Here is a 26,827-nt window from a genome sequence, read left to right on the forward strand (position 1 = left end):
CAAGGCCAGGGAAAGCACCCGCTTTCCCTGAGCCTCAGTGCGCCTCAGCGAGCAAGCAGGGAGCCTGGCCGAGGCCTAAGGAGTGAGAGAACAGTAGAGGCGAAAGGGGCGGAGAGGAGTTAGGCCGTGTCCATGGGGAGCGCGGCGCGATCAAAATGCCGTTCCTCTATGAGGTCGGCCATAAAAAGCACGAGCGCAATGCAGAGCATTTGTTTCTATCGCGCGACGGGTCACGCGAGTGTTCCGCCCAATGAGGACACGCCCCGTCATCGCGTCCACTTACAGGGCACAAATCGCTCCAACTAGAGGCGCGCGTGAAGCCACGGTCACGGTCACACACGCACCCACCCCGGACACGGCCTTATGGGTAGAGCGCAGGAGACGAGCAGGCGTATAACGTTGTGTATGTATGCACGAGTACAAACCCTTTCTGTGTCATTTATGGCCGTATGGGGCATGGCTACAATTTGTTTCCCACTGTGGGAACATCAACACCCCAGTCCGACACCGCATTGTAAACGGCAATAGGAATACAAATTACCCAAAGGAAGCCACCAGGGCCTCCTCATTATGGAAAAGTCCAGACATCAACTGGAGTCCAATGCGAAAACTGTGCAGATGGATCTCGGTATCCGGATCTCCGGTTAATGTCAGAGCAGAGTTTGTGGGATCAGCTCTACACTTCACTCCATGCATCGAGATCATTTTGTAAATGTCTACAGAACACGGTCCCGCTGTTAGCAAAACACCATTACAAACCAAACAACAGAATATGCACCTGTTCCCGAAACATGGGTAACTGGTATTTCACAACTGGTTTCTGACACCTGCCTGGGTGAGTGGCTCCAGTTAAGTTTCGGTTATTTGCAGTAAGTGAGCTACACAAACCGTTCTCGATGTATTTACAGCCTCAGGGCATCTGAAAACCAACTCAGCCCAGCCTCTGGGAGACGTCCTGCATGGCAACGGAAGGTGCGCTGAGCCTAAATCTCAGCTGTTGTGTAAAACAGCCTCTGATGGGGGTAGGAATCTTAAAATTATCCTCAACATACACATCTCTCACTGTTGCAAACCTGCCCCAAACCCACACACAGAGACCACATTTTACTGCTCCTGTAACATATAGATTTGAGAATTTTGCTATGCACATTGATGTAATTGCTCGGCGAACCGCGGATTATTTTTTTTTGGCGACTACAAAAAGGGCAAATTTTTCACGGTTCGCAATCTGATACAAAAAGGTTTTCACGTCACTAATGCCAAGTATACAGAATATATACACACACACAGACACCTCTCTAAAGATCCTTTAAACACCCTATGCCAGGAGTTCGCAGACTTCTGGTGCTGCGCCCCCCTGCCTGCTTCCCCCCAGTGCTCGTGCCCCCGTTTACCTTAGTGCCATGGGGTCAAGTGACGTCACCCCGCGGCATCATTTGACGACGCGTCGCCCGAAGCCGGCTGAATCACGGCAAGCGAGTTACAGAGGCCTCACGCCTCCCCCCAGCATTTCATTTAAATGCCTTGGGGATGAGCGCAAGGGCCTCTGTAACCGCTGCGCCCCCCCAAAAAAATCTTCCGGTTAGATTTACGTTTAACCAGACGCGCGCCGACCTGGAACTTTAATACGGGTGCAGTATCCATGGCACCATTTGGATATGATGAGGCCGCTTCCCTTTGCTAATGAAGAGTTCAGAACCATGCAAAACACTGGGACCCAATTCTTCGTCAGGATTCAACTAGTGAATAGAGGGTGAGCAGGAGACGAGCAGGGAATTCTGGGAAATGTTGTTCTGGGAGTATTTGTAATTAGCCGCTCTGAGTGTTTAACGCTGCTGATTTAGGGCCGAATTGCACCCTTAAAAACGAGTTAATCGAGTACAGGTGATCCTCGGTATCCGACGGTCCGTTATCTGTCGAACGGCTTTAATCCGACTCCGCATAAAGCAGTCCGCTGGACGCATTATCGGACATCGGAACCGCTTACCCGCCGCAAATTAACAAGTCTGTTATCCGACTGTGGTTTGCGGGAGGGATTTCGGCAGATAAGCGAGGAGCGCCTGTATATTACATCAACAGCTCAGTAAAACAAAACACTTTACCAATGTTGTAGGTTCAATTCCTGCCTGGGTGATTTGCACTGCAATCTTTCCCCGAGGGGGGAAGAGGGTACTTAAAATGGAGACTGGAATTTTGATGTATTTTTCCTTGTAAAAGATCTTCATAAAAAAAATTAATATAGAACAGAGAACGTCCCCTTTAAAAACAAAATCTCCAACCTGTGAAGTTGGACGTTTCATCAGCTTCTCTGTTTCTCTCCAGAAATAGCCCCCGAAACCTCTGGTTTCAGATCGCTGAAACACGCGTTTGTTTCCCATATAACCCAGCAAAATTATCTAGCGTTCCTTCAGTAAGCAAATAACCAGAAGCAAAAAAAAAATAACCCAGAGAGATTAAACCAGGTGCACTTGTGATGTTTGCTTTGGAAGGGAATGCCGAATGTCAACATATAATAATACTCCAAGCGCATGATCCCAAAAGGAAATAAAGCCATGTAGCAATATATACAGGACTTCGCATAAAGGTTAAAGCGCTTTACCATGGAACACCTTGTCAAATGCTTTGGTTGGTAGTGTAACCTCTTGGCTGCCAGTTTAAATAGCTGTAGGCCCAGATTCACTAAACGCTGATAAAAAAAGCAGCAATGTTATTTTTATATGTGAACCGTGTGGCAATGTATAATTCTTCATTCTTACCCAAAGATGGCAAAATCGCGTGGTGCACCCGTTACAAATCTGTCAAAATCCTGATTGTGTGCCTAACTAAATGGCCGCCTTTCCGTTTCAATCCTTCAGTCAGTGTAACTCTGCAGCGACAATGTATTCTTATATTACTAAAAGGTGACATTATCTATTGTTACAGTTTGCAGCTCAAACTGCTGGGAACATTAGCAACAAATGATGAAACAGGAAAGTGTTAGAGCAGGGGGTGCTGAACTGCAGTCCTCAGCACAGTTGGCTCAATCAGTCCCTGCTTCAGCACCGGTGGCTCAGGTCTTGCTGAATCTGGGATATCCTTACAACCGGACCCGTTGGCGGTTCTTGAGGACGGAAGTCGGACCGCCCCTGTATTAGGCCAACAAGCACGCGGAGCAGCACATTGGCACCGGCACGAATGGAACCCGCCACCTTGTCCCTCCCTAGTTTGGTGACACAGACTACAGGCCCCCACGGTGTTGAAGGTGCGAGCGCACGCCCGGCCCAGCAGGACGCGATGATTTGCAAACCACCGTACAAAAAAAGACAAAACAAACGAGAACTCGAGACGACGAAGCGCCATTTATTCCGTTCCATATTAATTGGGCGCCCTGCCATCAGGAACACGCAGTGCTGCCAGGGGAAGGAAAACAAAAGGTTCGGAGGCTTCTCCAAGATTAACACGGAAGATTATTAGTGCTGAACTTAAAAACTTTTTACGAGTGTGTTATAGGTTTAACCGCGTCACTGCCACAGGTGGCGGCAACGATGCATTATTACTGCCATTACCCAACTAGCCCAGGGGTGAGCAACTCCCAGTCCTCAAGGGCCACCAACAGGTCAGGTTTTAAGGATATCCCTGCTTCAGCACAGGCAGCTAGACAGCCACCTGTGCTGAAGCAGGGATTTGGTGGTGGCCCTTGAGGACTGGAGATGGCCACCCCTGGACTAGTCTGGCCCATATTAGTTGACGAAGAATTAATTTAAAAACGAGGGCCATTGCGACTAGTGTAAAAAAGGAAGTTAACTGAAGTTATTATTATTAATATTATTATTAATAACTGGGGTGTAACACGCAAGCTTAACGAATAAGATGTTGGACCCATTACTTTGCATTAAAATAAAAGGTGGCAAAATGATGTTTTTATATATTGTTGCTTTGCGCCGATAAAGGAGTAAAAAATAAATAAGGGAATAGAAAGAATTTGGGAATGGGGAACGGGGAACGCAGGGGACAGACAAAAAAAAAAACGCATCATTGTCACTCATCAGCATGCGGACCGCGATTAGTAATCACATGTTCCTGCCGGCCTTGTTCCGACGTTAGTAATTCCAACGGGCAGCGAAGGGTTAGTTGCGCAAATTAAAAGATGGCTTCTCCAATCTGAAAGCATCTCGTTAGGCAGGCACCTCGACTCATAAATAACAAATACTCAATTGCAAAACGTAAATCATTTTTATAGATTATATAAACAACGGGGCGTTTTGCACGTGCAAAAAATGTATAAAGACACATACAAAAGCAGTGATATATACACACGCGCGTTACTGTGTGGACTGTAAGCTCTTCTGGTCAGGGACTCCTTTTGTCAATGTTACTTTTATGTCTGTGTAACCCCCCCCCCCTTCTCATCCACCCTTTCCTCATAAAGGGTTACCAACATGGCTGGGGCATGCTGGGCCATACCCAGGGTTGCTATGGCGATCCAGACGTCCCACAGGGGAAGTTAAGGAGGAGGGAGTTCTCTAAAAGGTTAGGTTCCAGGAGGACAGGAGGAGAGGAGCCTCAGGGGGAGTAGACAAGTAATGTTTATAAAGTAATAGTATAGACCAGGCGCCCCTGTTTATTATGTTGTGCATGGGGACATTACCCTAGTATCCTCGAAGAATGGAATCCAGAATAAGTAATAAAAAGGAATACGGCACGCCACAGAGGGCCTCAGGAAAGATGGCTCCCGGGTGCCAGCGGATCAGCTCGAACCGCGGATCGGCGCTAATATTCCTCAGCAGTCTGTGCGCAAGTGGCAGTTACAAATCAGGTACCGGGTCAAGTAAGAAAGACCCGCCAGGATTCGCGTAGGGGACCAGAGAAGAAGAAAAAAAAAAAAAAAAAAAAAAAAATCGGATAAATACACAGGATGCTTCCGAAGCAACAAGGGGGTCCAGGTGCCACACTTACTCAGAGCAACTGAGTCAAAGTAACAGCATCGGAGTGTTAGGAGTGGGCACCGATGGTAGAACTGTATCCATGCGAGTCTGTTATAAAGCACAGTGCATTATTTACATATATGAGCGGTCCCTTTGTTTGGGGACACGAATAAATAAAAGTTGTACTGCAAACGTTACTGGCGCCCATCTTTGCACATCCTTGCTACCTCATCGCCAGCCGCCTGAATCCAGCCCGATTCACGGTATCCCACGCGAAGTAGCCATATAATACACCCCCTACTAGCCGGGCAGGGAGGGTGACGTGTATTACTGCTACGAAGTGCTACACAAATGAAAGATATACATACGTGTGTGTTAATGTGTGCACAGACCCAAACATGCTTACACACCGCTAAAACTGTAAGCCTGTGGTTTTATTTTGCTTATACAGGCGGTCCTCGGTATCCGACGGCGCGCTGTCAAACGACTCACCCGACGCCGCATAATCCAATCCGCTGGACGCATTATCCAACTTCGGAACCGCTTACCCACCGGGGATTAACATGGGCCCGCAATCCTGCGGCGGTCTGCAGGACGCATTCCGGCGGATAAGCGAGGATCAACCGTACATGTACAATCGTCAGGACTGAATATGCAATACCCCTGAGAAAGCAGGAACCCCCTGTGAAACGCGTAGGGTGACGGAGGACAGGATAGAGTGCGACACACGAAATCACGGGAGTGACATCAGACGCCGGTTGGGACGGCGTAGACTATCGCAACATCGAGAGAGAGAGAGAGAGAGAGAAGGGATCATCTTTATCTGGCTCCGATTTGGAACTGAACGGACTCGGTGCGAGTTGTTGTCTCTGATTTTAACATAACGAAGTCCACTTTACACCTTTCCCAAGAGGCTGCCTCGCTCCCGCATTCCACACATTGCATCTACAGACGGCCAAACGCAGGAAAAGACACCTTTAAACACAGAGTTCAGTGAAGCGCTCACACCTAACGCAGGACGGCTTTCCCAAACTGGACGCCATTTTTGAAGAAAACCTTACAGCGAGTCGCCCAGCCAAAAATAGGATTTCTCCAAAACAAAAACTACTGTTCGAGTTGCACAATCAAATCCCGCATCTCCGATAGGCCCAGCGACAGCAAACAACACTTCGCTGCCTGACATTGTGCCCTGTCTGTATACAGGGAGAGCCTGTCTGTATACAGGGAGAGCCTGTCTGCCATGCGACCTCTTTGAACAAATATTATACTTTCTCAAGGGAAAATTAATCGCTTTCAACAGTTGGCAAAGCTATTTCTGTTGAAGGAAGAAAGGAATTGCGATTCCTCTTTAAAAAAAAAAAAAAGAGTGTAAATAAGAGATTAGAAGTGTGAATTCAGTTTCATATCATATGTATGTATATGCTTGTTATGCTCTGTATCAGGGGCGCACAAAGTTTTCCTGCTGCACCCCCCCTGCCTGCTCTCCCCCCCCCCCCCCATAAAAAGAATCCGCAGGGTCACGTGACCCCCGCGGTGACGTTTGCCACCGGGTTGCCATGACGACGCGTCGCTGGAAGGCAAGGTAAGTGAAGTTACAGAGGCCTTCCCGCGATCCGTGGCGTTTAATTTAAATGCAGTCGGGAGGGGAAGCGCGGGGCCTCTGTAACCGCCGCGCCCCCGCCCAGAAACTTAGGTGGGGCGCGTCCAACACTTTGTGCATCACTGCTCTATACAGAACCACCGTTTCTACTATTTATAACAGCTTGTTTCATGAATATATAAGATACGTCCCAAGCCGAGCGGTAAAAAGATCAGTTAAAAATGTGTTAGTAATAACCTCCGAAAAAGAGGGCATTACTGGCCAATCATGTCCTGGCTGGAGGTGTGACGGTTTGAGGACCAGCCAATAGCGTCCGTTTATTACTGGGAGAATAGTGCCTGGAAATCAGCCAATCAGCTTTCACATTGGAAGGGATTATGGGAATTGTATTTTATACTACAAATGAAACATGCTGCCCTTATTAAGCGAGATCGTTCGGAGCAGGGGGAATAATGCAGAGGTGTCAACTTCCTTTCCCAGAAGCCCCCGTACTACAAGGGTTTCCCATTGGTCAATGATAACACAGCCCCTTCAGAAGCTCACCATCACATGACCACTCCTCGGAGTGATCATGTGACCGGGGCAGCACCGGGGACGTGAGCAGACAAAGAGCCTTCCTCTTCCGTTCCTCTGCAAGCGCAGATCGCGTTCAACGTGCTGCAGAACAGAACCCGATCTCCCATGGGGAACAAGCTGGAAGCCCATCATGTGGTGGCTACAGTATGGCCACTCAAAGGGTCTGCATGACGGCTCATCCGCTTACTCTATCCAACTGGTTTCCACTCTTCCATCCGTTGGCCCAGAGAGCGAGACAATGTGTATCCCCCACCATAACTCCATGGGCAAGGGCAGCGTAGGACACTGGTAAGCACTTCAGACATAAAAGTAATAATAATAGGAAAAAGGAGTCCCCGCACCGAAGAGCTTACAATCTAAGTGGCAAGTGGAGAGAACTTAGAGGCAGTAGGAGGGTGTGCTCGTAAGTGCGTCTGCAAGGGGCCACGGTTGATGTGTGATGTGTATAGTATCAGCCACGGAGCTACCCATATGCTTCGTTGACAAAGGTGTGTTTTAAGGTGGGTCCTAAAGGAGGAGAGAGAGGGTGCCTGTGGGATATCGAGGAGAAGGGCATTTCAGAGGTGTGGGGCAGTGAGAGAAGTATTAGGTGGGAGAGGGCTTTAGATATGTTTGAGCAGAACGCAAGAGTCGGACAGGTGCATAGCAAGAAATTAGGGCTGAGATGTAAAGAGGGGCAGAGGAGGCAGTGAGGAGACTGATGTTATATTGATGCACCACACACACACACACACACACACACACACACACACACACACACACACACACTGTATTGAAGAAAAAAAATGTTGACGAAGCAAAGCTGGTAGAGAAAATAATTAAAAAATATATATATATATTTATTTTATTTAACGCTGCAAGGAACAGGAGCTGGCACAGTACAAGAAGGTTGCAGGAGCAGACAGGGTTAATTATTAATAAGGCACAAATGAGAGCGGATGCGGCTTTAATAAAAGCACTCGTTCTTCGAGATCATATCTGAAAAACCCAAGTGTGGCATCAAACTGCATTCGTGCAAAAAGGATTAGTGTCTCAGTTACCAACCACAGAGGGAGCATTGTTCATCTTAATTAAGCCCAAAGAAAAGAAGTTTGACATTTAGGGCCATATCCACAGATCAGGTAACATGTTAAACTTTTTCCTGGTCTTTTCCACGACTTGCCATAGCGCCTGAAAGTGAACCTCCCGGTAACACACCGGCTTGTGCAATCACTAGATCCCTTTATTCTCAGCTCGTATTAGTGGAATCTGACCCAATACTCAGACGTCGGCGTGGTTAACACTTTGTTGGAGTCGGACCATCGCACGTAGGTTTAAAAACGAGGTTTGGGGTGCTAGCCAAGAAATGAGAGGTGCCGTTGACGCACCTGCTGTCCCCCGTATCCTGTCCCTTTTATAGCTGGGGGAGGATGCGAGCAAAACGGGATGTCCGGCTACTTTTTCGTTAGCTCGACCTCAGACATAACCAGGTCATCGCCTTTCCATTACTGACCCAGTTATAAATCCATTCCAGATCACACGTGTCGGAGAGCGAGTTCATCTGATAGCTTTCTTTATAAATCAGCGGTGCGCAAACTGGGGGCGCGGGCGGTTGCAGGGGCCCCGCGCTCTTCCCCAAGGCATTTTATTTAATGTCGGGGGATCACGTGAGGCCTCTGCAACACTCCACTTACCTTGATTCAGCTGGCTCTGTGACGTGTCAAAAGACGCCGCGGGACCATGTGACATGACGTCACATGACCCATCGCCACGGCGATGCGATGGGTCATGGCGTGACGTAACATGACCCCTGCATGCTGGAAAGCAAGGTGGGACGCGAGCACCGGAGTGGGGGGGGGGGAGGCAGGAGAAAATCAGGCAGGGGGGCGCAGCGCGAATAGTTTGCGCGTCTCCGGTTCTTAACAGCGTTCCATAGATTGGACGTGGCGTTCTATCGGCTTCGCAAATTCGCTTGAACCCAACGGCAAAAAGAATGATTTAAAAGTAATAATCCATGAAAAACAGGGGAGGGAAGAAGGGGCGAGGGGAGGGAAGAAGGGGCGAGGGGAGGGAAGAAGGGGCGAGGGGAGGGAAGAAGGGGCGAGGGGAGGGAAGAAGGGGCGAGGGGAGGGAAGAAGGGGCGAGGGGAGGGAAGAAGGGGCGAGGGGAGGGAAGAAGGGGCGAGGGGAGGGAAGAAGGGGCGAGGGGAGGGAAGAAGGGGCGAGGGGAGGGAAGAAGGGGCGAGGGGAGGGAAGAAGGGGCGAGGGGAGGGAAGAAGGGGTGAGGGGAGCGAAGAAGGGGCGAGGGGAGCGAAGAAGGGGCGAGGGGAGGGAAGAAGGGGCGAGGGGAGGGGGTGTTACACTTCCATTTGGGTCGGGCTGGTCATTCTCTGATCACCCGCTAGAAAATGAGTCAGTTAACAGGAATGGAACGAGGATACTAACAGAGTTCGATATCTCCCAGATCTGAATAATTCCGCTTTGAATAAACAATTTTTCGAAAATTAGAACTTTTTTTTTAATTGATCCTGTGCGTGTATAATTAAATATTAGCGCCAACATATGCCGCAGCGCAGTACAAGGGGGGCACAGAGATGTATATTACATAAACAGAATGGCACACAAATAAGGACCAACCAGCACAAAAACAGTACAGTGCAGAGAGGTAATGAGTGCCCTGATCCCGTGAGCTTACACTCAAAAAGGGGATAAGTTGAAACAAAAGTGGCTGTTTTTTGTGGGGCGGAGTATACATCAGGATGGAGTATGGTCCAGCCGCCCAAGCTGGGCCTTTTAAAGGTTTGGGGGATGTGGATGTTAGGGTGTGTTAGATAGCTCCTGCTAAAATACTATACTGTACCATGTAGAATGGTCAACAAAGCAGACGCTCCAAATAGTGCAATAAATGTGTCTTTACTAGCTCAACGTTTCGGCTCCCAAGGGCCCCATTGGGGAGCCGAAACGTTAAGCTAGTAAAGACACATTTATTGCCCTATTTGGTGCATCTGACACACACACACACACACACACACACACACACACCTTTGCTTCTTTAATAGTAGAATGGAGTAACAGGTCTGTCTCCTCTCTGCTCCTCTGTGATCACATCACTCAGTGTCCTGCTAATAAACCCCGGCTCTTTCCATACACGGTGTGGTCACGGTGGAAGAACAGCTTAACAAGACAGCATTACCTTCCAGGATTAGACACAGGGATTTAGAGGCCTGCAGAAAGGCTGCCAATCGGAAAGTATTTTACCTACCTGTCTAGTTCAGTATGTATTAATAAAGCAATGCCTTGTGGGCCTCTATGGCAGACAAGGAGGCGTTTGTATGTATATACACAGACACACGTGTATGTATATTTATACATTTTCCGACATAGGCCCGGATTTACTAAACAATGTTAAGCATCAGTGCACCTTGAAAACCATTGAAGCAACTACAAAATCTCTATCCTGAAAATTATTTAATTGTAAGCTATTGGGACACGGTTTCCTTTAGCCATATGTTGTCATGTATTCCCCATTGTTTGCATTGTATTTACCTCCTATAGTCACGTTGTAAATAAAAAAAATTATACAAACAATTCTGTGACTACAATTGCTCCAACCGTTTCTTCTGGAAGGTTGTGCCATGCAGCTACTACTCTTTCAACTGAAAAGTACCTTCTTAGTGTTCCGAAGTACACACACACAATAATATAAATATATATTACACTGTAAACAAGAGAGAAAAAGTTGTAGGTCCCATAGAGCGGGGCCTACTAGGTCTCCAAAAATGGGGCACACAAGTATGAGTACAAAATAGTTACATAGTAGATGAGGTTGAAGAAAAAAAAAAAAAAAAAAAAAAAGACTTCTGTCCATCCAGTTCAACCTATGCTAAATTTAGACAACAGATATGTTAACCTATATCTATACTTACTTATTGATCCAGAGGAAGGCAAACAAAAAAACCCCAGAGTCATATCATCCAATGCTATCTCAGAAGGGGGAAAATAAATTCCTTCCTGACTCCAAGAATTGGCAAATCGGATTAATCCCTGAATCAACATCCTTCCCATGTATACTTATTTGGTTTATCCCTGTATACCTTTTCCATCTAAAAAGATGCCCAACCTTTTTTGAACAAATCTATAGAATCTGCCATCACAGTCTCATTGGGTAATGAATTCCACATTGTAACTGCCCTTACTGTAAAGAACCCTTTCCTTTGTTGCTGGTGAAATCTCCTTTCCTCCAACCTTAAGGGATGGCTCAGAGTCCTTTGTACTACCCGTGGGATGAATAGTTCTTTTGAAAGCTCCTTGTATTGTCCCTGAATATATTTGTATATAGTTATCATATCCCCTCTTAGACGCCTCTTTTCTAATGTAAATAAATCTAATTTAGCTAGCCTCTCCTCATAAGTTAGATTGTCCATCCCCTTTATTAATTTGGTGGCTCTTCTCTCCACTCTCTCTAGTTCCATAATGTCTTTTCTTAGGATTGCTGCCCAAAATTGTACTCCATATTCAAGGTGTGGTCTTACTAATACACTAGTACATTTTATTAAATCAAACAGACTATAATAAAACACTAAAAACATAGTGAACCGTCTTCTGAATGCTAAAGTGATACCTAAGTGCATAAATAGCAAACAATTACTAGTAGAAACTCCTATGTATAATTCATATGTAGAGAAACACACACACACACACACACACACACACACACACTACCAAAATAGACCAGCCTCACAGTATTAATAATGCGTGGAAAATGGATAATTAGTAATGTGTACTTAACCAAAATTAGGAAAGAGTATCCATAAACCTTGTCAGTGTGGCACAATCCCTGTATAAACAGATGTATAAATATACAAGATGTAACAGAAATGATGGGGAGCAACAAAGAACCAAGGCTGCCCCAGTGACACTGAGATAGTAACGAGCACAGATGTATCTTATTGGAATAAACAACCATCGTGCCGAAGCAAGTGTAGCGTATGTGTGGAGGACACGGAACGCCGCGCTGGGCGTCTTCGCTCACCGTCTCCCACGCTACCTCCTTCTCCAGACCTCAACATTGTGACCAGTAGCAGTGTGACAGCAGTGGGTGACAGCAGTGGGTGACAGCAGTGGGTGACAGCAGTGTGTGACAGCAGTGTGTGACAGCAGCGGGTGACAGCAGCGGGTGACAGCAGCGGGTGACCAGTAGCAGCGGGTGACCAGTAGCAGCGGGTGACCAGTAGCAGCGGGTGACCAGTAGCAGCGGGTGACCAGTAGCAGCGGGTGACCAGTAGCAGCGGGTGACCAGTAGCAGCAAGTATCAGCGCCTTTATTACGGGACATTGTGTTTGTGCTATCGGGAGTCAGTACCGCTGCTTTTACTGTTCAGGGTAACAGGACTCTCTGGGACTCTGCCGCTGTTACCTCCCTGGCTGGGCTCACACCGCTGTGTTTGCTGGTTTAGAGGAGTAATATTTATATCACCTTATACAGTATCTTTACCATTGCAGTACCATACATTTGCTTACTTATTTACCCAATATGTTGCAGCGGACGTTGCGGTGTTTGATGGCCCTTAGGGATCATTTACAGTATATCCTGCTGAGAGTGCTTATTGCATTGGGTTTTTCTTACCATACCCCCAGTCCTAGCACATGAATCCCCACATACGCTACACTTGCTTCGGCACGATGGGTGTTTATTCCAACGAGATACATCTGTGATCTTCACATTCTCAGTGTCACTGGGGCAGCCTTGGTTCTTTGTTGCTCGAATCATTGCATATTTATACATCTGTTTATACAGGGATTTTGCCACACTAGCAAGGTTTGTGGATACACTTTCCTAATTTTGGTTAAGTACACATTATTATCCATTTTCCGTGCATAATTAATACTGTGAGGCTGGTCTATTTTGGTAGCGTTTTTGGTGTATTAAGACTATATATATGTAAATATAAATGTAAATACAACTGTATGCTCATCTGCATGTCTTAGGCAGGTCTGCAACCCCACCTTTCACCATTATCACCCAGCACACAGCTCTTCCACTGCAGCAAGGGATTCTGGGAAATGACATGCAAATGAGCACACAGTGCCACTTTTAGCTTCAAAAACCATTTTTAACATGGTTCCCTATAGGCTTAAGCTTGCTGCATGGTCACAGCTTTGAGCACAGCCAGGGTTAAGGTGCATACCCAGAAAACCCACCCACAGACAGCTGTTTCGACCTTAATGGGTCTCATCAGTGTGGGGTTGGTTATAATATAAAAAAATATATAGATAGATATATTTTCTCTACATATGAATTATACATAGGAGTTTCTGCTAGTAATTGTTTGCTATCTATGCACTTAGGTATCACTTTAGCATTCGGAAAACGGGGTCCCTATGTTTTTAGTGTTTTATTACAGTCTGTCTTCATTTGGCTGTTAGTTTAATAAAATGTACAATGTTGTACTCATACTTGTGTGCCCCATTTTTGGAGTCCTAGTAGGCCCTACAACTTTTTCTCTCTTGTTTACAGTGTAGTTATTGACTCCAGGGAGCACCACCTATATTATATACGGTAGGTTCATTATGTATGTGTGGCATTTAATATGGTAGTACTGCTCATTCAGTTTCTTTGTATCTCATAAATATATATTAATCAGGATCTGGTAGAGTGTACACTAGGAAGAATTAGCAATAAACAGTTAAAGTAAGAATGTCATTACACCATCCTCCGACAGAGGGACAGCGACAGCGTTAAGCCCAGCCCTGGAGGATTCTGGGAGAACACAACACAGCATCACCCACTCCCCCTTTGCCTCATTAAAGAGATGTATTCAGAGCACAAAGTCAGTGCCTCTTCTAAAGCCATTAACGCCATTGCCTTTCGCAGCCGCATAATGCATTTAACGCCTTCTAGAACACGCTTTCCAAGTCAGGGAATCTGGATTAAATTACCAGGATGTGCGCATCAAAAACTAAAAAAAAAAAGTCCAGTGGGTCACAAAAATCCAGATTCCAACCAGGGAAGCGTTAAATGCAGCAATTCCCGTTAAATGTCAATATTGATATATATTATTTTTTTCCCCCAACTGTGGGGTCTTCGGACAGGTGCCACCAGTCCGGCACTCAAAGGGTTACGGTTCTCCTGGGTTACAGCTACACCTGGGAGAGGTGTTAGAGCAGGGCTGGGCCGTCTTCATTATAATATTCATTACTGATCCCAAGTCCATTAGCAGTAATCAATTCACACCGACCATGCATCTCCCCCCACCCCCCACCCCACCCCCAGAAAGGACTTAAAGGCCGCCCTACAGTGTTTAAGTCATCCGAAAAAATGGTCTGATTATTTTAGTAGCCGGAGACCAGTTCTGCAACGGTCATAATTAATTAACCTAAAGCAGGGCAGGCATGGAAATGTGGGTCAATAGCCTTTCCCACTTCAAAGACTTGTATTAGCATAACTCCCCTCCCCGTTTGAGTTTCTATGATAACCTGGCCTTGTACCAGTATATTTCCTCTGCCAACAGGTCTGAAAGTGGGGTACAATGGGGGAGGGGGGAGGGAAGGGAGGGGAGGGGGGGGGGGAGGGGAGGGAGGGGAGGGGAGGGGAGGGGAGGGGAGGGGGGGGGGAGGGGAGGGGGGGGGAGGGGAGGGGAGGGGGGGGGGAGGGGGGGGGAGGGGAGGGGGGGGGGAGGGAGGGGAGGGGGGGGGGGAGGGGGGGGGGGGAGGGGGGGGGAGGGGAGGGGAGGGGGGGGGAGGGGGGGGGGGGAGGGAGGGGGGGGGGAGGGAGGGGAGGGGGGGGGAGGGAGGGGAGGGGGGGGGAGGGAGGGGAGGGGGGGGGAGGGAGGGGAGGGGGGGGGGAGGGAGGGGAGGGAGGGGAGGGGGGGGGAGGGAGGGGAGGGGAGGGGGGAGGGAGGGGAGGAGGGAGGGGAGGGAGGGGAGGAGGGAGGGGAGGGAGGGGGGGAGGAAGGGAACAGATCCTATATAATGTATTTAGTTTCTTAGGAAATTAATGATAAATTGCGTTTAATAAAAAAAAGTATCAGAATTAGGTCAAAATAAATTAATTACCCTGATATACCCCTTAAACAGATCACTGGTATTAGTCCACTTTAGTCCCAGGAGATAGATAGATAGATAGATAGATATATATATATATATATATCTTTGTGTATATAGCGTGCACAGTGTACTCAGTGCTTTACAAAAGAGACAATAACAGGGAATTATAATACAATAAATGCAAACAAAAATCAGATAAAAGAAAAAGAAATCCCTGCCCCGGAGAGCTTACGATCTAAATAATCTTCTTATAGTAAAAAAGGTACAAAAACCAAAGAAAAGAAAAGATTCACCATTCTCTTTCCTTTAACACGACAGGCTAATTAGTGTGACGTTTCAGAAGGAGCCAGGGCCTGACTGACATTCGGGGGGGTTTTTTGGAACATTTATGTTAAAACGATGTACCTTCTCAAACCCACTGTGCAGGATTGCAACTTGGAGCCATCTGCTCTTACAACAAGTGTATTCCAAGAAGATATCGTCAGTATCTTGTCAGACCTGTTTGGGGCTGGGGGGGGGGGGGTCTAGACTTGACGCCTGGAGTTGAGCACCCCTGAATTATACACCAGGGTCTGCAATGTAATAATTTTATTAATAATAATAATCATGTTCTTGTATAGCGCTGCTAGTTATACGTAGCGCTTTAGAGACATTTTGCAGGCACAAGTCCCTGCCTCGTGGAGCTTACAATCTGTTTTGATGCCTGAGGCACAGGGAGATAAAGTGACTTGCCCAAGGTCACAAGGAGCCGACACCGGGAAATGAACCAGGTTCCTCTGCCCAGAAAACGCACCCGCATCCCGTCACGGACGCGCACGCCTCCGCGCGCTCGAAGGCTGTATGGATATAGCCTAAGAGTCCAGAAACAACAGGGATGCATTTAAGACGTGCATTTTAATATGGCGTCTTGAGACGATTACAATATTGTACTAAAACGTGGGCACCAGAATTACAAGGCGGCGAGATCACATTCTTTGGGGTAGAAAATACGCAAATTTTGACACGTAATATTATTCCTCTGAGAAATGGCTGAATTATTGAACGGGTGCAAGGCTGCGATTATACCCGAACCGGCAGGGCGCGCGTTCCCTCAGGGCGCTGCGCACGCCCGAAACCTGCACTGCAGGCGGCATTTAGAATAACTGAAGTTTACATTTTTTTCCACCACTTTAATTAAATGCTAGAAATCACAAAATGACATGTGTTGTCAAATAATACCACCTCACATGGTGTTTACAGTAAAGCTTTATGTATTAAACAGCGCAAATGTTTACCTCGGGGACCCTGCGCTACCACTTCCTGTCAGCGCCGGGAACCAACTTCCAGTCGACCGAAGGGGAGAGCTGGTTACCGCGCGGGGCCCCCAGACCGGCAGAGAGGGGCGTGTGTGTGTCTCTGTGTTCGTTCGTGTGAGGGGTCTAACCTTTCCCGGAGCGGGCTGCCTTGGGCCCCTCAAAGCCTAGGGACAGCCCCCATACTACCCTATCCAGGCACTTCGTAACTGGAGCCCCGGAACCGTGCGCACAAACCAATGAACTTACAGGTCACTTACATGTTCTTAATACATATTTCGAGAGGAGTGGGTGGGGGGAGAGAGATTGTGGGTGAAGGGGGAGAGAGAGTGTGGGTGAAGGGGGGGAGAGAGAGTGTGGGTGAAGGGGGAGAGAGAGTGTGGGTGAAGGGGGAGAGAGAGTGTGGGTGAAGGGGGAGAGAGAGTGTGGGTGAAGGGGGGAGAGAGAGTGTGGGTGAAGGGGGGGAGAGGGTGTGTGGGTGAAGGGGGGGAGAGAGTGTGTGGGTGAAGGGGGGGAGAGAGTGTGTGGGTGAAGGGGGGGAGAGAGTGTGGGTGAAGGGGGAGAGAGAGTGTGGGTGAAGGGGGGGAGAGAGTGTGTGGGTGAAGGGGGGGAGAGAGTGTGGGTGAAGGGGGAGAGAGAGTGTGGGTGGAGGGGGAGAGTGTGGGTGAAGGGGGAGAGAGAGTGTGGGTGAAGGGGGAGAGAGAGTGGGTGAGGGGCAGAGGGGTAAAGGAGAGAGGGGAGACAGGGGAGACAGGGGGGGGGTGGACTCTTATATAAAACTTTTTAAGGGCTTATTCTATAACCACCAATGCTGCCGTTCTGACTGTTTTCAGATTTAAAAATTCCATTGACTTAATGGGGAATTTCGACTGAAAGCTGCCGGATCGGCCGATACAGTCTGAGAACATTAGCCTTCGCCGGTCTTCAGTTAGATTATAAGCTCTGCAGGGCAGGCCTGCCTTCCTTCTATCATTTGTAGACCTTGTTCACGTATCCCAGTTCTGTGCAATATTCCCCCATAGTCTGTCCCATTTGCAATCTATGTACGAGTGCTACCTACACAGCTGCCACTAGAGCAGGGGTTTCCAAACTTTTTTTGGTTAAGGAACCCTATGTGAAATTCTGAGGAACCTACAACCCTCTCTAATAGCGCGTCTGAGATCAGATGCATTGTAAGGAACCCCAACCCTCTCTAATAGCGTGTCTGAGATCAGATGCATTGTAAGGAACCCCAACCCTCTCTAATAGTGCGTCTGAGATCAGATGCATTGTAAGGAACCCCAACCCTCTCTAATAGCGCGTCTGAGATCAGACGCATTGTAAGGAACCCCAACCCTCTCTAATAGCGTGTCTGAGATCAGATGCATTGTAAGGAACCCCAACCCTCTCTAATAGCGCGTCTGGGATCAGATGCATTGTAAGGAACCCCAACCCTCTCTAATAGCGCGTCTGAGATCAGATGCATTGTAAGGAACCCCAACCCTCTCTAATAGCGCGTCCGAGATCAGATGCATTGTAAATTCTTCTGTATTTGGTACAATTTTAACATACTGTAACCTTAAAATAAAAGGGATCCCTGGTTGAAAAACACAGCACTAGAGAGATACAGATGAACGCTGGCTGATGCAGAACCCAGTGACAGTGAAGGGGTTAACCCCTGAAGTTCTATAATGTAGGAATGATCGTCCCACTAAGGATTGTGCGCCAGGCAATCAGCTGCCTGTGTGCAACCGAAAAGGCCTTGTACAGCGACAGCTGTATGTTTGGGACATTAAAGGCTTATATACTGTACACACATGAAATGTTGTATATTCCTAGACCAGGGGAGGGCAACTCCAGTCCTCAAGGGCCACCAACAGGTCAGGTTTTCAGGATACCCCTGCTTCAGCACAGGACCTGTGCTGAAGCAGGGGTATCCTGAAAACCTGACCAAAACTGGATTTGCCCCCCCCCCCCTGTTGTAGACAGATTACAGCTCTGAGCTGCACTTGTTTACATAAACAGGGTCACCACTGCGCTCACCCTGCTAACTACAGACATCGCCGATGCCCTTAAATACCCATGCTATCTCTCTACAGTGATTATCCAAGCTGACTTTCCTTTGCATGGAAAGATTTACCCGCTATTCATTGCAATAGAATACTGGATTACAGACCCATGTCATTCTCCATGTCAGTTAGATTGCAAGCTTTTCAGGCAAGTATTTCCTTCTCCCATATATACACATATTCAGCCTACCTATCCCTGAATTAAAACGATATTCATATCAATTGTCTTGTAAAAAAGGGATAGATAGAGAATATATACTTTCTCTCTCTCTCTCTCGTTAGCCACAGAACGTTATCATCTATCTATTTTTTGATTATTGAAGCTCGGCTAACACGGTACTGATACCTCTACATATGTACATATACTACATATATATATACTACATACATACATACACATACACACACATATATATATATATATATATATATATATATATATACACACATATATATATATATATATACACACACATATATATATATATATATATACATACATACATACACATACACATACACACACACACTTTAAGGTGACAGATGCAATATATACATATTCTCTGTTCTCTCACTGCAAGTAAGGAAAGAGCCATTAACCCCTAATGAGCACCCAGAGGTTCCCGCAATGTACATAGTGATAAATACAATTAATATTCATGCAATTAAGCCTCTTATAAAACACCGCCCAGGCAAAGCTTGCTAAAGAAAGATATACGTTTCCGGGTGATAAATAATTGTAAAAAATACAAAATGACATTTGGCACCCCCAAATTTCTGTCACGGTAACATCTCGTCACTTTCTCCCCCCCCCTGCCGCCTCACCACATAAGCGAAGTGACACCGATTTCTGCGCGTGACGCCAACCACAGCAGCGACACTGCGTTACGTGAAATGCAAATACGTGGTATATTACAATCCAGAGTTTATATACAGCGTAGGCCAAAACCTCCAGATCTAATCCAGCATATGCTTGGTTACACCGTGCAACATACAAGAGGAACGCCAGGGTGTAACGTTTGCACGGTCTGTCCATGCAAAGAGGTGCAAGGTTGGGGTTAGGGGGGAGAATGAAAAGAAGGATGTGGTTAGGAAATAAGCAGCACTGCAGGTAGATCCCTTACCATCTGGAAGAGGAGCAGCAGAAAGCCCAGGAGAAGTCTTCTCAGGACACGACCCATGTCTGCAGACAGGGGCCGGCCTCGTGGGATCCAAGAGACCCCCTCCTGAGGAAGGCGCTGCCGGGTCTCACAGTGCAGGGGATGGGACAGTCCGGGGCAGGTCAGCCTTCAGCTCCGTCTCTTCCTCCATCACTACACAATGTGTGCAGCTAGCTCAAGTCTGCTTCCTGTAGGCGGCACCCGGGAGGACACGCCCACCTCTGACATCACGCCCACCTCTGACATCACGCCCACCTCTGACATCACGCCCACCAAGCCGCCCTGTTGAGTACCCGTTGCCCATAATAATTCCTTTATTTATTTATAAAAATGTGTTACCAGGAAGTAATACATTGAGAGTTACCTCTCGTTTTCAAGTATGTCCTGGGCATATAGCAGCAGGTGGGCAACTCTGTGCTGAAGCAGGGTTATCCTGAAAACCTGATCTGCTGGAGATGGCCCCTGAAGACTGGAGTGGACCACCCCTGCTATGTAGGTTTTCGATCCACGAAGCTCACTTAACGTGGCGTTAGCCACCATCCACCCAGATCCACTAAACGTGGTGTTACCCTAAGTTAATGTCATCACGTGGCTTATCTGGAAAGGGAGACGTTATTTACGTTATACTGTACATACATTTAGGGTTATTCCAGCCCAGACCCTGAAATATTTAACAGCGTCTGGATCAGGGGGGTTCAACGTTTTTTTGGTTAAGGAACCCCAGAATTAGATTGTCAACTTCTGGGGAACCCCAACCCTTGCGCCCCCCCCCCCCCCCCATCTCTCTCCCCCTCATTCTATACACACACATACAAACACTCTCCCCTTCTCACTTACACACACACCTCACTTACACACACTCACACTACCCCTCTCACTTATATATACTCCTCACTTACACACACTCACACTTCCCCTCTCACTTACACACACACCTCACTTACACACACTCACACTCCCCCTCTCACTTACACACACCTCACTTACACACTCACACCTCACTTACACACTCACACTCCCCCTCTTACTTACACACACCTCTCTTACACACACTCACACTCCCCTTCTCACTTACACACACACCTCACTTACACACTCACACTCCCCCTCTTACTTACACACACCTCACTTACACACACTCACACTCCCCTTCTCACTTACACACACACCTCACTTACACACTCACACCTCACTTACACTCACACTCCCCCTCTTACTTAAACACACCTCACTTACACACACTCACACTTGCCCTCTCACACACACCTCACTTACACACTCACTCCCCCTCTCACTTACACACACACTCTCACTTACACACTCACACTCCCCCTCTCACACATACACTCACCCCTCTCTTACACATACACACTCTCACACTCATTTTCACTCACTCACTCTATCTTTAAGGGAGCTGCCAGCATGCTGCAAATATCCCTGAAGTGAGAGCGCGCTCTCTTACCTGATCCTTCCTCTCCCTCCTGTCGACGCCGGAAGTTGAACGCGGAAGAATCGCAGTGACCGCGCGGCAGCAGCTGCTGAACTCGGGAGCCGCCGGGTCACTGCTACGTGGGGTGTCGCCGGGCCTGGTACAGCTGGGAGAGTTGTCCGAGCTCTCCCCCCCCCTGGTAGCTGCGGAACCCCTGAGGGGGGCTCTCGGAACCCCTGTTGACAACCACTGGTCTGGATGGATGAATGTCAGCGTCACTTCCTTTTCTCCTCTCTTCCCTTCCGCTAAAGCCCTATTTCGGGGTCTGGGTCGGAGTAACGCCACGTTATTGGAAGATAAGGCAACATTCCAAGATTCCTCCAGCTGTGCTGAAGCAGGGATGTCTTTAAAACCAGGCCTGTTGGTGGCCCTTGAGGACTGGAATCCCCCCTCAGCTCTTAGCTTTCAGTTTAAATACGGTTATTCACATTGATGACGGGGTGGCGCTGATTTACTTTCAAGGACAGAAGGAATGTCGTCATTTTGGGGAACTTTTATCTTGATGAAATGAAAGTTTTTCCGTGTTCAAAATAGAGCTTTGAACAAGAAGGAAGAACCCCCCTAAAAGAGTTTTCTTTGTCTAGCAAATATAACATTGGTTTATTGCGTTTCGTAGTATATACAGGGTAGTCTGTTTTTAGATTTGATTTCGATTTTTGCATCCTCTATTTTCTGAGAGAGGGAGAGGGGGAGAGAGAATGAGAATTATTTTATATTATCACATCAATAAAGCATCAAAAGTATTTCGAAAGGGCGGTTCTGGGTGCTTTTCCATTCTCTGAAACCTGCTAACGGGGGGATATTAATATTAATTTTTGGAAAGGTCACAAATTAATTAAATGGATACAAAAAAAGGCACACACTCGTATCCCACCTGATATTGGGTTACCCCTCGGGGTGCTCAATTCCAGTCTTCAAGCCCACCCCCCACCCTCTCCCAACAGGTCAGGTTTTCAGGATATCCCAGCTTCAGCACAGGTGGCTCAGTCAAAGACGGAGCCTCTGATTTGAGACAGCTGTGCTGAAGCGTGGACTGATTGAGCCACCTGTGCTGAAGCAGTGAAATCCTGGAAACCTGACCTGTTCGGGGGGGAGGTCTTGAGGGTCGGAGTTGAGCACCCCCCCGGGTTAGATGTCTACTTTGCTCTCCACGTAAGGTGTTAGCAATAGAAAAAAAAAATGGGTACTAGGAATTATTAATATTCATACTTTCATAATAACATTTCAATATTCTAACCCGACCCCACGGCACACTGCCAAATCCGGCAACAATTTTGACATTTAAAAAAAGACTGGGGCTTCTTGAATATGGCGCCACCGTATATTATCTAAGAAATATCTTTTTGGTTCAGTGCCAATTACTTCCACCTGTGCCGATTACTTCCACCTGTGCCGATTACTTCCACCTGTGCCGATTACTTCCACCTGTGCCGATTACTTCCACCTGTGCCGATTAGTTCCACCTGTGCCGATTAGTTCCACCTGTGCCGATTACTTCCACCTGTGCCGATTACTTCCACCTGTGCCGATTACTTCCACCTGTGCCGATTACTTTCCACCTGTGCCAATTACTTCCACCTGTGCCAATTACTTCCACCTGTGCCAATTACTTCCACCTGTGCCAATTACTTCCACCTGTGCCAATTACTTCCACCTGTGCCAATTACTTCCACCTGTGCCAATTTCGGTGAGTTTCGTTTGCCAAAATAACAGAAGCAATAAATGACATATAAATTAAATCGTAAGCAAAGAAGGGGGGGGCTGGTTCTGTCTTCCCTCTCCTAGCAAAGGAGGGAGTAGGGGGTGTGATCCCTTTTATGGATCAACAAGTAGAGAGCTTGAGAAAGGTCCGCGTGTGGTCCGAAACGTGGTCCGGAACGTGGCCCTAGTTTATGGTCTGCCTCGTGGTTTGAATACATTTATCTCTATTGCATCATAACGGCGAGTGCTGCGGATTCCTTGTACCAACAAGTAGTTGATATGTTACAAGCTTTCCAACCTCTCAGGGTCCTTCATCGGTGAGTAGGGGTGCCAGGTGGCTTCTCCCAAAATGCTGGACGCAATGGTGAAAGGTGCGACGTGCTCGAGGCACACAAACACACACCTCTCTCAGCTCCATGCTGTTTCCTCCTCTCCTTGGCTCTACTCCCAGGCTCCTGACACCTCTTCCTGATTGGCTCATTACCCAGCAGCAGCGAATCAGGGTGGAGGAAGCTGCTCAGCCCCCCAGCAGCAGCCCTGGTAAGGGAAATCCCACGGTCCCCCAAGCCGGTCAGGTCACTATGTCCAGAGAGGTAATACCAGACACATACACATCCAGAGAGGTAACACCGGTATACACATACACATCCAGAGAGGTACTACCGGTAACCGTATACACATACATGTCCAGAGAGATAATACCGGTATACACATACACGCCCAGAGAGGTAATACCGGTATACACATACATGTCCAGAGAGATAATACCGGTATACACATACATGTCCAGAGAGCTAATACTGGTATACACATACACGCCCAGAGAGGTAATACCGGTATACACATACACGCCCAGAGAGGTAATACCGGTATACACATACACGCCCAGAGAGGTAATACCGGTATACACATACACACCCAGAGAGGTAATACCGGTATACACATACACGCCCAGAGAGGTAATACCTGTATACACGCCCAGAGAGGTAATACCGGTATACACATACACGCCCAGAGAGATAATACCGGTATACACATACACGCCCAGAGAGGTAATACCGGTATACACATACACGCCCAGAGAGGTAATACCGGTATACACATACACGCCCAGAGAGATAATACCGGTATACACCTACATGTCCAGTATTACCTCTCAGAGTGTCCGGTTCAATACTAGACACCTGGCAACCCTACCAATGAAGGACCCTGAGAGGTTTGATAGCTTGTAACATATCAACTACTTGTTGGTCCAACAAAAGGTATCACACCCCCCTACTCCCTCCTTTCTTACTACATTACTACATATAAATAAAATAGGATAAGCATTATTTATAAGAAATTCCCATTGTCCTCCTGCAGCCCCCCTCTGAAATGCTCAAGTCATCCTGAGAATAGTCAAACTGGTTTCAGGGCCCCACCTTGATAAGGTTTGTTGGGACCAAGTAATGGATTACCAACCAAATCCCCTCCATGCGGAAATAACAGGGTTGCTTATCTACTGTTACACGGAGACAGGTAATTACCGCAGTCTGTCGGCAGTGAAGCGGTGGCAGCACTTTCCAGAACAATGGAACCAGATCCCATTACTTTCTTTGGGCTGTTTTTGACTGAGTTTAACAGCCTATATGTTAACTCCCCTCAAATCCCTGGGACTGTCGCTAATGTGGATTCAGTCTCACTGATTATTGGAACGTGCAATCTCATAGACTTTAATAGCACTTAGCTGAATAAAACCAGTATTTTGCCTATTGCAGACCGTCCAATATTTTGCACACCAAAATGGGTCCGGTCGTAGTTCCTCGAATCGTGCTGGACGGAGGAACTTCCGAGCGAATCCTATGGACGTCCCATAACCTGTCGCTTACCCCGCACACAAACAAACTTCTGTTTAATAGGTCCAGCCAGGGCAGCAGATACGGAGGAGTTGTCTTGCCGATACCGGAAATAGGCACGACTTCTGCGATTGTCCGGCTAGGCCCTTCTCCACTGCCTGGCTGGACCTTCCTCTGTTCCTCCCTCGGCAGCTGGGGATACTCCCGCAGGTACTGAGGGCCCGCTAATCGGAATGGGGACGTTTCGGTGCGTCCACCTCGCCGCCGCCGCTGCTCAGCCGCTGGCATTTAGCCGCCGCCGGTCAGCCGCAGGAGACAGCTCACTGCCGCCCATTTCACAGAGAAGGTAAGCGGTTAGAGGGATTAGTGTTAGTGTTTAGGGGTTTTAGGGTAAGGGGTACAGGGTTAGGGTAAGGGGTTCTGGTAAAGGGTCTTAGGGTAAAGGGTTAACGGGTTAGGGAAAGGACTTAAGGGTTTTTAGGGTAAGGAGCTAAGGTTAGGGATTTACCTTTGTGGTGAAATGGCTAGCTGCCCCCTGCGACAGATCAGCGGCGGGTTAAAGCTGGTGGCTGATTGGCCATGGCGAGATGGCCGTGCCAAAACGTACTAGACTGCTACTAATGCCCTCCCCCCCCTGCCCCGCACAACGACTCTGTCCTGTCTGCAGCCCTAGATACAGCTGGTCTTAAAAAGATGTACTGTGCCTACTAAGTTGGATGGTGTTGATATTTTCCGTGCCCGTGTAACGTACCTGGCATGTGACCCTATTAACGTAACAGGGAAACGCTTGTTTTTTAGAGGATGGGCGCACTATCTGCAAATGTCGGGAGGTTTGGCGGCATTCAGGGACCTGTTAGGTATGGAAGGGGTTAACCTGTTTGCTGCCAAAGGAATCTACACCGCAACAGTAATGCGGTATTCCCCCCCCCCTGTCTCCCACCGTTTTACACTTCTTCCCAGTAGGGTTGTCAGGTGTCCGGTATTGAACTGGACTGTCCTGTATTTGGACACTGCCCAGTCATAAATGAGAGGTTCTGTAATACTGGACATGTATGTGTCCGGTATTACCTACCTGGACATAGTGACCTGATGCCCCTTTCACCACTGAGTCCAGTATTTTTGGAGAAGCCACCTGACAACCCTACTTCCCAGTTATCCATTGACTCGTGGGCAAAGTAAAAATGGCGGTGTTTCTTCAGCCTGGAAGAGGAATAAAACATGAGTATGTATTGCACTATTCCCCTCTGAATCCCAGAATCCCTCACTCCTTGTATGCGTTACCTTAATTACCATCTGCTGCCGAAGAAGAAGGTTACATAGCGTTCGCTGGAGGGCAGATGATAGACCTGGTAACAAGACTGGGTGATTGCTGGAGAAAGCCGTGCCAGGTAGGACTGCGCGTCACATGCGCCATAGGAATCCCGGGCGGATTATCTTCAGCTTTTAATGTGTTCGAGTTGCCAACCGGTCTACAAAAGAGGTTAAAAAAACCTGAATTAAATCACTGCACAAAAGAGTCAGTTAAATGGGTCAGTCCCTCCTAGAAGCAAAGGGTACTAATGGCAGTGACATGTTTAAGGGGTTAATACATGTATATATAATTAATATTAATAATCAGTTATATATAATTAATAATGCATTTATATATAATTAATAATAATACATGTATATATAATTTATAATAATGCATGTATAATTAATAATAATAATAATATATTTATATATAATTAATAATAATACATGTATATATAATGAATAATAATATATTTATATATAATAATAATAATTAATAATAATTATAATAATATATTCATATATCCTTACTAATAATATATTTATAATTATTATAATATATTTATATATAAGTAATAATAATATATTGATATATCATTAATAATAGTAATAATTATTATTATCATCATATCAATAATTGTGATTAACATTTTCATTACAATGCACATGATATCATTGATATAACATTACAATGACCAGTGAGTACATATGTTTCTGGCTGCTATAATGATCATTCACTTCCCATATGATGGACTCACATTCACAAGCCTCGCTTCCTCCCGGCATGGAAGGGGTTACAGCAGGTATGCAGCGGTTGCCGTGGTAACTAGGGCTGGCCCGCAGATCTTCCCTGATTGTCTGAGGCTGCCTCCGGAAATACGTCATCGTAACCTGTCTCTATATAAG

The 26,827-nt window shown here is 47.1% G+C and overlaps 1 protein-coding gene and 2 long non-coding RNA genes across 3 annotated transcripts in view; 1 reads left to right on the forward strand and 2 right to left on the reverse strand.

Annotated features, from left to right (window-relative positions):
- The window catches only part of ERN1 (endoplasmic reticulum to nucleus signaling 1), a 54,375-nt gene extending 34,513 nt beyond the window's left edge, over nucleotides 1-19,862 (reverse strand). The window contains exon 1 of the mRNA XM_075579940.1: nucleotides 19,568-19,862. Coding sequence (XP_075436055.1) covers nucleotides 19,568-19,624 — 57 coding nt within the window. The 5' untranslated portion in view covers nucleotides 19,625-19,862. The remainder of the gene's footprint in view (nucleotides 1-19,567) is intronic.
- LOC142472771 (uncharacterized) lies at nucleotides 19,451-21,835 on the forward strand. The gene is made up of 2 exons (XR_012789835.1): nucleotides 19,451-20,095; nucleotides 21,014-21,835. It is a non-coding gene; the product is annotated as an uncharacterized LOC142472771 (long non-coding RNA).
- Nucleotides 21,067-26,764, reverse strand: LOC142472770 (uncharacterized). The gene is made up of 3 exons (XR_012789834.1): nucleotides 26,680-26,764; nucleotides 25,910-26,097; nucleotides 21,067-21,764 (listed from the first exon to the last, which is right to left on the reverse strand). It is a non-coding gene; the product is annotated as an uncharacterized LOC142472770 (long non-coding RNA).
- Between the last annotated feature and the right edge of the window lie 63 nt (nucleotides 26,765-26,827).

This window comes from Ascaphus truei, chromosome 22, assembly GCF_040206685.1.
Source record: "Ascaphus truei isolate aAscTru1 chromosome 22, aAscTru1.hap1, whole genome shotgun sequence".
Classification (NCBI taxonomy): Eukaryota; Metazoa; Chordata; class Amphibia; order Anura; family Ascaphidae; genus Ascaphus; species Ascaphus truei.